Source organism: Clupea harengus, chromosome 10 (genome assembly GCF_900700415.2).
Source record: "Clupea harengus chromosome 10, Ch_v2.0.2, whole genome shotgun sequence".
Lineage (NCBI taxonomy): Eukaryota > Metazoa > Chordata > Actinopteri > Clupeiformes > Clupeidae > Clupea > Clupea harengus.
This window is the reverse complement of record NC_045161.1, coordinates 11,521,774-11,537,272: the sequence shown is the minus strand read 5'-3', so window position 1 is coordinate 11,537,272 and position 15,499 is coordinate 11,521,774. Positions and strand designations below refer to the sequence as shown.

At 40.1% G+C, this 15,499-nt stretch overlaps 1 protein-coding gene and 1 long non-coding RNA gene across 2 annotated transcripts; both read left to right on the top strand.

Annotated features, from left to right (window-relative positions):
• The first annotated feature begins 60 nt into the window (after positions 1-60).
• Positions 61-8,261, top strand: LOC105910726 (fibronectin type III domain-containing protein 7-like). Its single transcript, XM_042708983.1, has 11 exons — positions 61-120; positions 334-346; positions 518-781; positions 970-1,233; positions 2,222-2,479; positions 2,929-3,180; positions 3,420-3,674; positions 4,945-5,202; positions 5,310-5,564; positions 5,717-5,971; positions 7,978-8,261. Exons 1-11 carry the CDS (start codon positions 61-63, stop codon positions 8,259-8,261), a joined length of 2,418 nt encoding a protein of 805 aa, XP_042564917.1.
• A 296-nt stretch (positions 8,262-8,557) lies between these two features.
• LOC122133198 lies at positions 8,558-10,625 on the top strand. Its single transcript, XR_006152601.1, has 3 exons — positions 8,558-8,585; positions 8,916-8,968; positions 9,438-10,625. It is a non-coding gene; the product is annotated as an uncharacterized LOC122133198 (long non-coding RNA).
• The last annotated feature ends 4,874 nt before the right edge of the window (positions 10,626-15,499 follow it).

Below are 15,499 nucleotides of genomic sequence, written 5' to 3'. Positions count from 1 at the left end.
ATATCCACTTATATGAAGTTCAGAGACTACCACTCCGCACCAGGAATTAACAGACAGAAAATGGCTGTGACAAATTTGAACTGGCTTGTGGTCTTCATCTTATCCAGTTGCGTATCACAGGTATGATGTTATGAATATTCTTATTGCACACTTTAATTATATAAAAATGTGTGTTTCATATCTGTAAAGACCATTTAAATAGCTATGTTTGCTGTCTATAACTTTGCATTTTTGCATTTGAGTGTACACGTAAATATCTGAACCATATAGATGTGAAATGTTTTACCATGGCATAGATCTCAAAATGTGGAACTTCTCTTTTTCCATTCACAGCATGGAGTCCAAGGTAAATTGTAGCCTACTCTGTCATGCATTCATTTTAAATGTTATAATTTCAACCCTACTGTGGACCACTGTTACTTTCAACAAACCTTATCAACATATAAATACAACTGATGTGTGGTCTCTTCTTTGCTGAATATTGTGCTCTCTCTTTCTCTTTCTCTCTCTCTCTCAGGTAGCACTCTTTCTGTGAGTGTATACTCTGTGACAACAAAAAGCATAATTGTTCGCTGGAGTCGACACGATGGTGCCAGCTCCTACAAGGTCACAGCTACCCCCAAGAACACAGCCGGACCCTCCACCTTTGCACACTTTAGTGAGAACACTGTCATGGGTTCTCTTAATGGACTGACCCCCTTCACCTTGTACACAGTGAAGGTGGAAGCAATGGATGCTGACCGGAACGTATTAAATCAGGGGCAAATGGAGTCAAACACAGGTAGGTCTTCCCTGATACAATTAAGATGATGAGTCAGTCTTGAGTACAAATGTTGAGACTGAACAGCTACTTCATACATCAGCTACAGGGAGTGTATTGTTAACAATCTTGCAAATGTCCTTCCACCATATATGTTTTCGTATTACTGTAAACATGAAACAATTAATCTGTCTGTGTATGTACTACAGCTCCTGACATTCCCACTATTGATGTGGCAACATCTAAGCAAAGTGACAGCATCACGGTGGAGTTTGAAACGGTCTCTGGGGCAGCCACCTATGTTCTGCAAGCTGAGACCGCTGATAGAACCTTTTTTACTGAGAGATCAGTTTCCAGCTCCCCGGACACCATCCAGGATCTCCAGCCCTACACCGAGTACAGTGTTAGCGTGCTCGCCGTCAACAGCTTGGGTGGACAGAGTCAGCCCTCAAAGCCAGTTTTGGTCAGGACAGGTACTGTCCTCTGCCACGCATGTACACACTCACGCACATATTCACAGATAGAGCTAATTATATGTTTTGAAATACAGCCAGTGCAAAGAATATGCCATTTGAATGTACACAAATGAGTCATTTTCTCTCTAATCCCTGAATCCCTGTGCCTTTTGAGCCTCTCAGTGACATGATGCCTCACACACACAAACAACACACACACACACACACACACACACACACATACACACACACAAACAACACACACACAATATCAATCTGCATTCCTTACTTTAGGCTGGATTATGATATGGGGGTCATCCTCTGTTTTTAGGGTTTAACGTACAATGTGTGGTAAACGTATCCAGCATGACACCACCAACACAAAAGGATACAGTAACGCCATAACTTATCCTGCCCTGGCCTCAGGCCAACCTAAAAAGCAGCAGGCCAGTGTTGGGTTTTCTCACATGTGCAACTGCCCTTTGTATATTCAGCATCCTGCCATTAGGCAGAAACTTAGATTCAACCCCTGGCCTGATCAGGTTTCCCGGTATGAAAGGCAAAGATGAGAATATAGACTCGGTGACAACAGGACAGAGCCCGGCAGGTATAGGCGTGGCGATGGCGTACAGGTAGGAGAAGAGGCCACAGGCAGGCTAAGGGGCCTCAGCAAAGACCTTACTCAGGGTCTAGGGATGAGTCATTGTTTCAGGTTTAAGGAAGGTAAACAAATATTCTGATACAGTTCCCAAAAAGACACATTCACAAACAGATCTTTAGAAAGTACAGACACTTTCTTTCAGAGAAATGTATGGAATTCATCCTCATTGGTAGACACAGACACATAGATGTCTTGTTTTTATCATGAGAGTTGAATTAAACTACTATAACATACACATACTTACTTACTCTCTCGCTCACACACACACACACACACACACACACACACACACACACACACACACATTCCAAATAGCATCTAACCTGATTTGCCTCTGTCCCACAGTGTTACCAGCTCCTCAGTTCAACACCAGCTCTTCCAGTAATGACACCATCCAGCTGGACGTGGAGCCATTGGAGCATGCGGTGCTGTACTCCTTCATAGTCATCCTGCAGCGCTCGGACAGACAGCAGCGCCTCAACACCACCTCCACCTCAAGCACCCTCACGGACCTGGAGCCAGGGAGCACCTACTGCACCACAGCCTATGCCTGGGATGCTGAGGGCCGGCCCGGTGACAGAGCCACTGTCTGCCAGATCACACGTGAGACCACAACAATCTCTAGCACTCCACTAATTGTAGACACTAAAAACAAAAAAAAATTGAATTTTACCCAACATGATGAATCTTAATTGCCAATTAAGTCAATTAAGTGTTTTTCTACCAATCAATGAATAATAAAATGTTTACCAGGTAACTCCCACGTTAGCCCTGCACCAGAACATTAAATTCAGGAACTGACTTATACTATACTATCTTGCCTTGAATGTTGGTTATTTTTATTACCCTTGAAAAGACATTGACTATTCTCTTTTTTAACATGATGTTTTTTTATATCCTAAGTTGACCATACCTAATGCCAATCAGTAATGGCAATATAAGCCTTTTGATATGGTCCCAATGACAAAACCATGATGCTCATATTACATAGGTTCCAACCTGTAGCGTCCAAATTAATTCATTGTGTGTGTGTATGTGTGTTGTGTCTTCAGGTCCGGCTCAGCCTCAGGGCTTTTTGCTGTCAGTGGTGTGGGATGAGCAGGCGAGTCTGCTTGTCTCGTGGAATGCCTCTCAGGAGGCGACTGAACATGTGGCAGTGACCTCCAGTGGCCTGAGCTGCTCCTCCTCATCCTCCACATGCTCCATCTCGCTCCTCAGCTGCGGGGAGACTTTCTTTGTCACACTCACCGCCAGCAACCAGGCCGGCCCTAGCCTGTCCTCAGAGCCTGTGGAATTTATCAGCAGTACGGAAGCATTATACATGCAAACACTCACACACACATACACACATATGCGTCATGATTTAATTCATGTGACTGGTCAATAGTAATGAACTCATGTGAATAACAGAAACACGGACACAGCTGCTTTGACAAAGATGGCAATATTGCTTTTTACTCTTGAACTTTTCATCATATTTATGAACTTTGAGTAACTTTATAACAGTATTGATATTGACTTTTCATTCATAAAATCTGTGCAGTCCCTTGCTCACCAAACCCTGTGTGGCTGTCGGAGCCTGAGCCAGGAAATTGCTCGGTGACCTGGGATGCAGTTGCCACAGCAGACTTCTATGACACCTTTGTTAAGCGTGATGATGGTGTGGAGCAGAAATGTAATTCTACAGAGACCTCATGCAACTACAGCTGCCTGTGCGGATACACCTACATTGTTAGTGTGTTTGCCTACAATCAAGCTGGATCCAGTCCTCCTGGGCCTGCACTCAACTATACCACACGTAAGAGAAAACACACACATACACACACACACACACACACACACACACACACACACACACACACACACACACACACACACACACACTCAGGAACATCTACTGACATCAAGGGATCAATACAGCCAATGCTCTGATAGTGCTTAGCAGTGGTGGAAGAAGTGTTTAGATCCTTTTCAAGTATTTAGATCCTTAAAAGTACCCATACAGCAATGGGCAACCACAAAACAGCTATACAATGGAATCCTATGAGGAAAGCATGAGCTCTACAGTTACTGAGGTAAACAGACAGGTGTATCTCTGTAGGGATCCTTTTCCAAGTTGTCAGGCACTTATAAAACCATGTATGAGCCTGTCAGTCATTCCTGTCAGTGGTGAAAACAAGCAGTTTACTTTAGTGCTTGCATCATGGGATTCATTGTATAGCCGTTTTGCGGTTGTTGGTTTTAGCATTCTAACTCAATAATGCACCGATTTTGATTGTCAGCCCCTTGTAAAATTTTGGACCCAAAAATGTAGTTAAAGTATTAAAGTACAAGTACTGGTTTGGTCCCTCTGACTGGTATATTATTACTGACATCATTATATCATTAATACTGAAGCATCAATGTCTAAGCTGCATGTTACTGTAGTAGCTGCTGGAGGTGGTGCTGTATATAGTTTTATATATAGGGGCACCAGATAGATCTGAGTGGTTGTGAGATGATTAGTGGAGAGGGAAGAGGAAAAAACAAAGTTCTGATACACAAATCAGAATTACGTTTTTGGATATTTTCTCAAATCTTTGGTGAGACATTGGATAATTTTAACATTTATTGAAATGAAATCATGTAAGAGGTTTAGAGGGGGAAATCACTATTTGGTGGAGCTGTTAGCAACTCATAGACCTCTGAAATGTGACCCTGACCATTCACTGCTTTTGGTAAGATGTCAGAAGCCAAAACGGTTGGAAATCATTAATCATTAATCTTTAACAATGTGTTGTATTTTAAAAGCTTGTTATAGTATCCATTGTGTAAAATCTTCACTTTAAAAGTAACTAGTAACTAAAGTACACAAATAAATGTAGTGGAGAAGAAAGCACAATATTTCCCTCTGAAATGTAGTGGAGTAGAAGCAAAAGTGGCATAAAATGAATTACTCAAGTAAAGTGCATGTACCTTTTATGTCTGTGTCTTCTGTGTTATAATTGGTCTGAGTATATTTACATATTTCTGTATGCACTTCTGTGTCTCTGTGTCTCTGTGTGTGTCCGTGTGTCTTATCCTTTCAGTCCCCTGCTGCCCAGCGGACGTGTCCATCTCACTGGTCTCCACGGAAACACTGGAAATCATGTGGTCGCCAGTCCGTGGGGCAGTACTGTATGAGACCCGGGCTGTGGACCAATCAGAGCTAATCGTGTGTAATGACACGTCTCCTGTGTGTGCGCTCTCGGACTTGTCCTGCAACAGTCGCTACAACGTGGTGGTCATTCCATGCAGTGAGCTGAGTGGCTGCAACCGCAACTGCCAGCCACAGACACATGAGACAGGTAGAGCAGACACACACACACACTAACAAATGTTTGTATAAGGAACTTGTTACTCTACTGCTCCCTTGTGGTAAGCTCATTGCATGCATACGTGTTTGTGTTCTCAGCTCCCTGTATGCCCGCAATCCAGAATGTGTCCCAGACAGATGGAACAGGTGTGACAGTCACCTGGACATCTGACAACGGTGCAGCCAATTATACCGCCAGTCTTATAGGGGAGACTGATACATTCTCCTGTCAGTCAACTGGGATGTCCTGTGAGGTCACTGAGCTGTCCTGTGGCTCCACATACGATGTCACTGTTGTTGCCACCACCAGTGCTGGAGCAAGTCTTCCAAGCTATGTTGTCCCACTAGAAACAGGTATAGTAGGCAATGAGATATTCATAATGAAATATTCATAAAATGGGAGCTACAGTATATTACATATGTATGAATAGACATACAGTTCATACATACCTGATGGGCACTAACTATCTTACACATCTCTATTGCTCTCTGTCACTCTCTCTCAGTTCCCTGTTGTCCAGTGAACTTGACAGTGGATCAGGTGACCCAGGCCATGACTAACGTGAGCTGGTCAGCAGCGCGAGGAGCTCAAACATTCGTCACCTCTCTGACCTCTCCCCGGGGCCACGCCCGCTGCCACACCCAGGACACGCACTGCCTGATGGGATGCATCACCTGCGGTACCAGCTACAACGTGTCCGTGGAGGTACTGAGCCGCACGGGGCGCAAGGCGGAGTGCAGCTACCAGGGATTCTCTTCAAGTAAGTCACACGTCTTATGAACACCCGCACAAGGCAAGGCAAGGCAAGGCAATTTTATTTATATAGCACAATTCATACACCGTGGTAATTAAATGTGCTTCACATAAATACACAACAATGTGCTTCACTTAAATAAAAGCAAAAGGTCAGTGCATGATCATAAAAACAGTAAATTATAGAAAATAAAAGCATGAGAACATTAAGGCATAAAAACAGTAAAATATAGGAAATAAAAGCATAAAAAGAATAATAACAATCACTAGTCTACTACAGTAAGCAATAATGCTTCAAAGGAACTGTTCATGGCCAGTTAGCAGAAGGCATCTGAGAAAAGTTTGGTCTTTAGTCTAGATTTAAAACTGAAAGTAGTTGGAGCGTTTTTAATGTCTTCTGGAAGTTGGTTCCAGAGGTGAACCGCATAGTGGCTGAGTGCTGCTTCACCCTGTTTAGTTTGGACAGTGGGTTTTACTAATAGAAATGTATGCTGCGATCTGAGAGATCTGAGAGGTACGTACTGCTGAAACATGTCAGATAGATACTTTGGCCCTATCCCATTAAGTGACTTGAAAACAAGCAGCAGTGCTTTAAAGTCAATCCTGTAACTTACTGGGCGCCAGTGCAGGTATTTCAGTATAGGGGTTATGTGGTCAGTTCTTTTTGTTTTTGTAAGAATTCTGGCTGCTGCATTTTGTATCATTTGAAGCTGTTTAAGGTTTTTTTTGGGAAGGCCTGTGAACAGCCCATTGCAGTAATCAACCCTACTGGAGATAAAGGCATGAATTAGTTTTTCCAAGTCATCTTTTGACATAAAACCCCTAAGTTTGGCAATGTTTTTGAGATGGTAGAACGCAGATTAAGTAATTGCTTTCATGTGGCTGTTAAAATTTAGATCACTGTCTAAGAGGACACCAATATTTCTGACAGTATCCTTTGCTTTAAGTCCTTTTTTGTTAAGAAGGGTGGCAATCTTACATCTTTCCTCCTTTTTACCAAAAACTATTACTTCAGTTTTGTCTTTGTTTAGCTGGAGAAAGTTCTGAGACATCCAGTGGTTAATTTGCTCAATACAATCACAAAGAGATTCAAGGGGACCATAGTCATTAGGTGTCAAAGCTAAGTAAATTTGGGTGTCATCAGCATAGTTATGATAGGAGATCAAATTATTCTTTAAGATTTGTCCAAGTGGGAGCACATAAAGGTTGAATAGAAGTGGACCCAAAATTGACAGGTCAGGGACATAGGTGTTGAGGTGCAGTTGCCAACTGCAACAAAAAAGCTCCTGTCTAAGTATGATTTCAACCACTTGATAACAACACCTGAGACACCAACCCAGTGTTCTAGTCGGTGAAGTAATATGTTGTGATCAACAGTGTCAAAGGCTGCACTAAGGTCCAGCAATACTAGGACTGATGCTTTACCTGCATCTGTATTTAGGCGTATGTCATTTATAACTTTAACAAGAGCTGTCTCAGTGCTGTGATTGGCACGAAAACCTGACTGAAAGTCATCAAGGCAGTTATTCAGTGTCAAAAATGTGGTTAGCTGATTAAAGACAATTTTGTCAATAATTTTACCTATGAATGGTAAATTGGATATGGGTCTGTAGTTGTTTAATGTGGAGGCATCCAGGTTATTATTTTTCAGTAGGGGTTTTACAACAGCTGTTTTCAGGGAGTTAGGAAATGTGCCAGTCTGTAATGATGTATTTATGATTTCAAGCAGATTTGTCGTTATGAGGTGAATGACAGATTTTAAAAAAGCTGGTAGGTAGAATATCCAATTCACATGTGGAAGAGTTGGGGTATGCACACACATACTCTCTCAAAAGAAAACATTACACATTATACCATTTCATGCACTATGGGTGTATCAATGGCATTATTGCTTATTTTATCTCACTTGGTTCCCCTCCCACGTATATATCAGCTCTCTTCCGTCTGCACAGGTGTGTGTTGTCCATCAGGTTCCCCTCCCACTTATATACCAGCTCTCTTCCGTCTGTACAGGTGTGTGTTGTCCATCAGGTGTGCGCCTGTACAGTATGCCTAACAACACGCTGAGGGTGTTCTGGCGTTTGTCTGGCTCACTGAGCAACTACACCGTAGACGTCCAGGGGAGCAGCGGCAACTACACCTGCTCCCCCCCACCCGGGGGTAACTACTGTGACCTCACTGATGTCACCTGTGGCAGTGTGTACACGGTTGTCGTGGTGCCTGTTAACATGGATGGCAGCACGGTCTCTTTCTGTCCACACAGGCTCTACTCAGGTACAGTTTACAAAATGGCTTGATTATGGCATTTTGCTCTGGCATTTCCATGTTCTCTTCTTCTTCCCCTCCTACACGCTTTCAGTCTGTCAGCCCACTTTCCTTTCCTGTCCTCATCCATGTTGTTGTTCCTGTTTGTTAAGTAGCTGGAACATTTCTGATGGCTCTTTACAATATAATTAACTAACACTGGAGTTCTGTGGGGATGTTTTCAGTTGGAAACGGTAATAATTCAAATTGACATTAGCATGTATTAGAAGCTCCCCCTCGGGATAGAAATGCTCAGACTAAAGAGTCTTCTCTCTCTTCTCTAACAGTATCCTGCACAGGAGAGTATGTGGGAACAAGTGAGTCTTTTCCACCTCAATTCATTTATTTTGTTGGTATAAATATACCTTTATGATATCTATATGCATATAAATACTCATATACAGTACAGTGTGTGTATTTAATCATATATTCTTCTCAAATTTAAGAGCCTATTAAAACACATTCAGAACACTCATTGGGTCAATGATAATGTATAATTAATGCTTGTCATTTAATGGTATTTCAAAGGATCAAAACACACCCTGAATGAAACATGAGCATTTGTTGTGGTTAATTCTGTCTCCTTTCTTTCTTCCTTCCATTCTTTCTTTCTTCCTTCCTTTCTTTCTTTCTTTCTTTCTTTTCAGTAATCTATCGAGGCAGGAGGAGTTTGGATTAGAGCATTCTGATGTCATTTCTGGTAAGGAGAAACTAGAAAGGCATGGAACACACACACACACACACACACACACACACACACACACACACACACACACACTTACACTGACTTGCATGCACTCTCACTCTCTCTCTCTCTCTCTCTCTCTCTCTCTCTGTCTCTCTCTATCACACACACACACAAACACACACAACCCACACAAACACACACACAGGGTACAATTAGCTGGAGTCTGTGTCAGCCAGAGGTTGCATAAAAGACGACAGAATGAGGCGACATGAGAGGCTTAATAAACTTGCCTTTGTCAGGCTGTGGATCAAATCTCAGGAGGGGCACCTACAAAATCACATTAAGTCCTTTTATGATCTGGGCGACAAATGGAATCATGTTTCTGTAAAAGAAACAAAACAAAAAACATAACCTCTGGCACACATGTTCTCTTCTGCCTAATCTAACACATACAGACACTGTCACTTTTTTCCCCACCCAGTTGACAAACCTACCAGGCATCCAAAGCATCCATCATCCTCTACAGTTGGACGATCAGCTGCAGGAACCAGACCAGAAACCCCTCCTCCCTTACTGCATAACTCACAGAACTTCTCTTTCTCTCTCTCTCTGGGTGTCTGGACTGGAAGTCAATTGTTTCACACAAACCATAACATGATATGTCTGCTGTCAACTGGTTCACTGATAATGCTTTACGTCGAGGTTCCCACAAGAAGCATTACAAAATGCATCAAGTAATGAGGAAAAAATGTGTTTATGTTAAACTGCAGTGCAGTGAAAAGCTCAGAGGTTGTTTATGTAATGTAATGATTTATGTTTTGCGCTTCCTTGAACATTTACCATATACCTTAAGCACTGACACAAGTCATATTATGTGCTATAGACTCTATTACTGTTAACTAAGGCATTTCATTTTGTATTGTTAATGGAACCTAAATGTAAAGCACTCTTGATTCAGTTAAGACTTTAGAAAGTGATAAAAAAAACAAGACATAAAGAACATTTCTGATCCTATTTTAGAAGAAAATCTGGTAGTACAAGTTAGAAATTATCATTATATGTTGCGAGTAGCTTATAGATATATATTATTATTATTATTATTATTATATATATAAAGTGTCTTATTTTTCATTGTGGTATCTGCCAATGAGACACAGGGTCCAATTAACTCTAAACCCATGTCATTTTGATGAGGTAAATCCCATATGGATTAAAATTTTAATTAAATTGAGTGCAAAGCATTGTTGTTAGGATAAAACTAAACTTCATCAAAATATTAATATCACATTTCAACATTGGCCTATACAATTGCCACACATTAATACTAAAACTGAATTTGTTGCTTTAAGAAACTTTAAAATGTCCAATCTAATTGAACTTGTGACAAAACCCATACATTTTTACTGTAAATAGATTTGGTTTCCCCTCTGATCAAATATACAAATTGAATGATACAAATTGAGGGATTAGCTTTTGTTAGTTTGATGAATTTCAATTTGATACATTTCATACATGCTCTAGCCCTTTCCCCAAAGTTCTGTACCTCCACTGGTACTGTTCTGAGCTGTGATACGTATATACCATCAAGATTACAGAGTAGAACACTGCTTCCTGTAAGACCTGTGCAGCCCAGTTTCATCACCAGAGGATGTTAAATAAACAACAGTAAAACCCCTTGCAAGCATTGGTCAAATTATTTGTATAATTCTTGTTCTTTCCGAATTTTTTTAGCTGGCTGCAGTTTTTTTGTTTGGCTAATATATAAGATACAAAGGTATAAAAATACACAGAATATTGTGCGAGACTTCAGGAAACAAGCATCTGGTTACCGTAGTGTGTGTTTGTGTGTTCATGTGTTATTTTATCTTTCTCAAAATGAATAGCATGCAATACATTTTGAACCAGGTTTAAAATAAAATCTTTATGATTTTATGTATACATCCGCAAACAACTTAAATGGGGGAAAATCTGCATAATTTAAAATTTTGTTCTAAAAGAAGCAGTGAAACAGCCTACTGATAAAAGGTAAATAACTCGATAACTGATGTACTTATACATTTGGCCACATTTGGCTGTTAAGGTTGTTTTTATATTTTCACAGGTTTTCTCACCCGGAGCAAAAAACTACATAGTGAAGAGCATGGGCCGCCAGTGGGAATGACAGATGTGCTTGTCTTCACCTCACATGACCATATATCATCAAAATGAATCTGATGATGATGAATGTGTGAAAAAAGGGTGAAAACCTGCCTAATGTCGCATTGAATATGGTCCCTGAAATTTTAGCCCTGGGGTGACGATAAAAGGTGAAAATTATGAGAGTGTTTTGACAATATTAATTTACAACATCCTTTCTGGAGATATTAAAATAAGAATGTTGGCTTCCTGTCATTGTTCAAGTTCCTGCAAAACAGTTTCAGTACAAGCTATGAAAGGGGAGTCGAGTTTATTGTGTTGAGTTTACACGTGATTTCTGTAACACAAACAAAGAAACATTTTGGTGGTTGAACTGAATTCCTGCTTATATGAAACAACAAACACATAAGTACCCTCACCTGCCTTGGCCCTCGCATGTCAGGTCAACAGTTATCAGCCTAATCAATGTTTCTCATCCATTATCCAGTCCCTAAGATCTAATTGGCTGTTTGTGAGCACACTGCTCTCGTGTCACGCCAAGGCAACTTGAGGCCTCCCATAAGGATGGATGCGGTGGATGTCTTTCACAGAGTCCCCACATAGACAGTGACCTATGTCACATCTTTTTGTAATACACACATAGAATGTGAAGAGAGAAAAGACCATTTTAGAAGCAGTTATGTGAGTCACAGGACGCAGAGAGGCGCTCTGTGTATTTTAAGGGTGAACTGGTGTTCTTGGTGAGAAGTTTATATTTAAGTGACCCTTCAGTCAACATGACACCACTTAGGAAAAAAAAAAACAGCATCCATATTCTGTTTCCCACAAATTGATTGTGTCTGTGTTTTCAGTAATGGAGAATCAGAAACTAACATATTGTATGTAATTAGAAACTAACATATTGTATGTAATCAGAAACTAACATATTGTGTGTAATCAGAAACTAACATATTGTATGTCTGAAATAATAACATTCAGATGCACAACACAAAAGAAACTGATAGCTGTTGTGGGTAGAAAAAATTTACTCCTGCCGACACAAAAATGGCAAACAGGTTTTAGCTATTCAACTGAAAGATATCTAATGAAATATGAAAATCACTTGCGGATGGTATCAGTATAAAGGTATTGTCATAGATGTACAGGCAGGCAGTTGTAAAAACATTGGCTCAATGGCACAAAAAGGGCACAAGCATGGCCATGGTTTATATAACATGGTCCTTACTATAGTGTTACTATACTATTAAGTGCAGTGTCCAGAGTAACACAAGCCACATATCCACATTTTGAAACTATAACTAGGATTAGATTAAGGATTAATTAGCCATTAGGGTGATGTTACAGAGTGTCAAACCGCTACTGCACACTGATTATTACTGTGCTGCACTGGACTTCCTATGCAGGGTGCGATCTGCTGAAGGGGGCGGGGGCGATTCCTCTGCATCTAATCCCTCTGGTCTAATAAATCTCTGCCTCTGGGTCTAACCCAGGTAGCTCTGTTTCAGAGATGCCAACTCACTCTATCCTCACTCTATCCTCACTCTATCCTCACTCTATCCTTACAACGATGTACTTAAGTAATAAATAATTCTGTTATCCTTTTACTTCAAGTATATGCTATTACATGTTACTAACCCTATCCTTTTCCCTACAATTAAAACGAACCCCACCAACGAGTGCATCTTGTTATTACAAAAAGCAGTCTGGATTGTAATGAAATAGCACCTAAGGGCACTTCATAATACATTAACTGACACAATATCTTGAACTTGAATAAAAGGATGGGCTTCTTCAATAACCAGATATTTTGTGCTCCATTTTAAAAACTGAGGTTCTGTGTGAAACCCTGAATTCAGAATTATGGTGTATGACTACAAACACATTCTCTATGTCTTAAAACATTTCCTTTTTGTGGTTTATATCAATCGATGATGTGAGCATGAAAAGTTGCATTTTGTTTCCAATAGCTCAAAATGTAAATGTCAGTGTAAAGGACATCAAAGTGTCTGTTAGAGTAGTAAAGTAGTAAATGATGGAATAGTAAGATTTAGGAATAGAAATAAGGCAGATTTAGAGGAATATCTTCCTTTCAGAGGAAAGCAAAGCATTTGGAATGAGGACACTGGAAATTAAACTTATAAGAGATAATTTCGCTATGACCATTGTCAGACCAGCTACACCCTTTAGGGGTCATTTAGACAGAAAAGGTTAAACTCCTCCATGCCGCATTTGTTTGATGTTGAGTTTTTCAGTAATATGACTCTACACTGGGAAGCGAAGCACAACATTCACATTGAATAATGATATGAAAAGTAGAAGAAAAGCCAAGGGACATGGGAAAACGCTGATCATTTATAGTTTATTGACTCCAGTCTTCTAGTTCTATTTCTATGAGAATTTTGTAGGTTTACAAATTATATATTTTAACAGTTTTCAGTATAAGAACGCTTTCAAATACTGGTTGTCTGATTGACTCTAAACGTTGCTATAATAGTTATAAGCCTTATACGTGGTAGTATCCAATTTGTTTTAAATGATATAAACAGTATTATCATTACTATTAAGCTGGTATTTATTTGTATGTATGTATGTTAAGTTGGTATTTATGGTATTTACTGAGCTCAAATTGCAAATAAAGGCACACAAAGACTAAAATGAGGAAGTTGTCATATTATGAAGAATGATGTAACAATTCATTTAGACATCTATGCTCAGTCAGTTTCATTCTTGCTGGCAATGTTAATGCAGAAATCTGCTACTAGCAGAAAAGGGCCTGTCAAAAGTCCTGTTGCAAAACATGTAAGATAAGCTGATGCCACTAATAACTCGCCAAACTTGACCAATAGCCATTTCGGAAGTCAATTAGGAAATAGCAAAGTGAATCATGGCAACACACACATAGACATCCAGAAAGAGCGAGATAAAGAGAATGTCCGATGGACTCAAATCACTGTTTCTCGAAAAAAGAAACGTAGGCGTTCACACCACTTGTCCTTTTTCATGTTTGGTGAAAAGCCTCTTTTGTGTGGATGGCAGCTTGAGTTTCCTGACTGGCTCGGAAGGAGTCTCCTCTTTCGTGTTAACTTCCTCTCTCTTATGCCGGGAACTAGAGGTGATAGCTCTTTATACACCTCTGATGAAAGATCCCTTTGAGACCACCTGTGGTCCATGTGAAACACACACACAAACAAACAAACAAACAAACAAGGGCGAAAAAAGAATAGCTATATGGAATGTCTCATTGCCAGTTTCAAAGGTAGAGGGATGACACACATATTTTTGGTACATACAGTATCTGTTAGGCAGGAGTCCTACTTTCTACTCACACAATCCTCTTTCAGCGACACCTTGCTCCATTCTAAGCTGCTCCACCCTAATCATTATCCCGGCATAGCAGGTCATCTCTACTGTTCCCAGGTATTGTTGCTACAGAGACAAGGGAAAAAGAGGAGACAATGACAGACGTGAATTCATATCTATAGGTTGCTATCTTGGTGTGTTGAGCTACAAATAGGGCAACAGATAAAAGATTGAACACAATTGACTGTTTAAGGGTCAGCATCTGTGACATGTCAAGTGCATGTGTGTGTTCTGTATGTGCGAGTGTGTATGCTTTTGTGTAAGTGTTTATGTGGGTGTGGGTGTGGGTGTGTGTCAGAGAAAAAAAGAGAGATTATAGGTCAAGTAATAGTTATCTCGAGATCTATCTTTAAAATCAGTCACTGTTCATCAAGGTTTGAGGTATTATTGTGTAGGGTTGTGTATGTGTCTGTATGACTCTGATACATATCTGGCTCTGTCATTTGTATTAAGCGGGTTACATGCCATCTCTCTAAGACAAACACTTCCATCACCGATTCTGAGAAGGTAGCAATGTCCTCAGTGTCAGATATGTCTGAAGTGTCAGTCTAGATGGTGACATCAAACACCATCTGTTCTCCCAAGGAACACCTAGTGTTTCTCCCACTTCCTTCTGTCTGTCCAAACACATATCAAAGTCAAAGTCAGAGTCAAATGTATTTATAAAGCACATTTAAAAACAACTCACGTTGACCAAAGTGCTGTACAATTAACAATACACATGAATTAACAATGATAAAGTTGCTTGTTTGAAATATATCAGAAAAGTAACGATTGAACTGTATATAACTGTATTTTATTCCAGAAAACAAATTACATAGCTCTGAACTGTGGGGTAGTATGAAGCTATTGCTTTTGTTCTGAATTCAAAGGGCACATATAGGTCCCCCAAAAATCCTTATGAAATATTGAACTCTTACAAAAACATTGCTATGCAGGGTCTCCTTATGCAACACACTCAGTATATTCTGATATTAGCCAAATGTTCTTAGTCTGGATTTAATAGACCCATATTATTTTTCATCAGCTATCTGTCTATCTGTAAAG

Coding starts and splice junctions, on each gene's coding strand:
- LOC105910726 (XM_042708983.1), top strand. CDS start 61: ATGGCTGTGACAAATTTGAACTGGCTTGTGGTCTTCATCTTATCCAGT. Junction 1,234..2,221: donor GCCAGTTTTGGTCAGGACAG/GTACTGTCCTCT, acceptor TCTGTCCCACAG/TGTTACCAGCTCCTCAGTTC. Junction 5,972..7,977: donor CTACCAGGGATTCTCTTCAA/GTAAGTCACACG, acceptor CCGTCTGTACAG/GTGTGTGTTGTCCATCAGGT.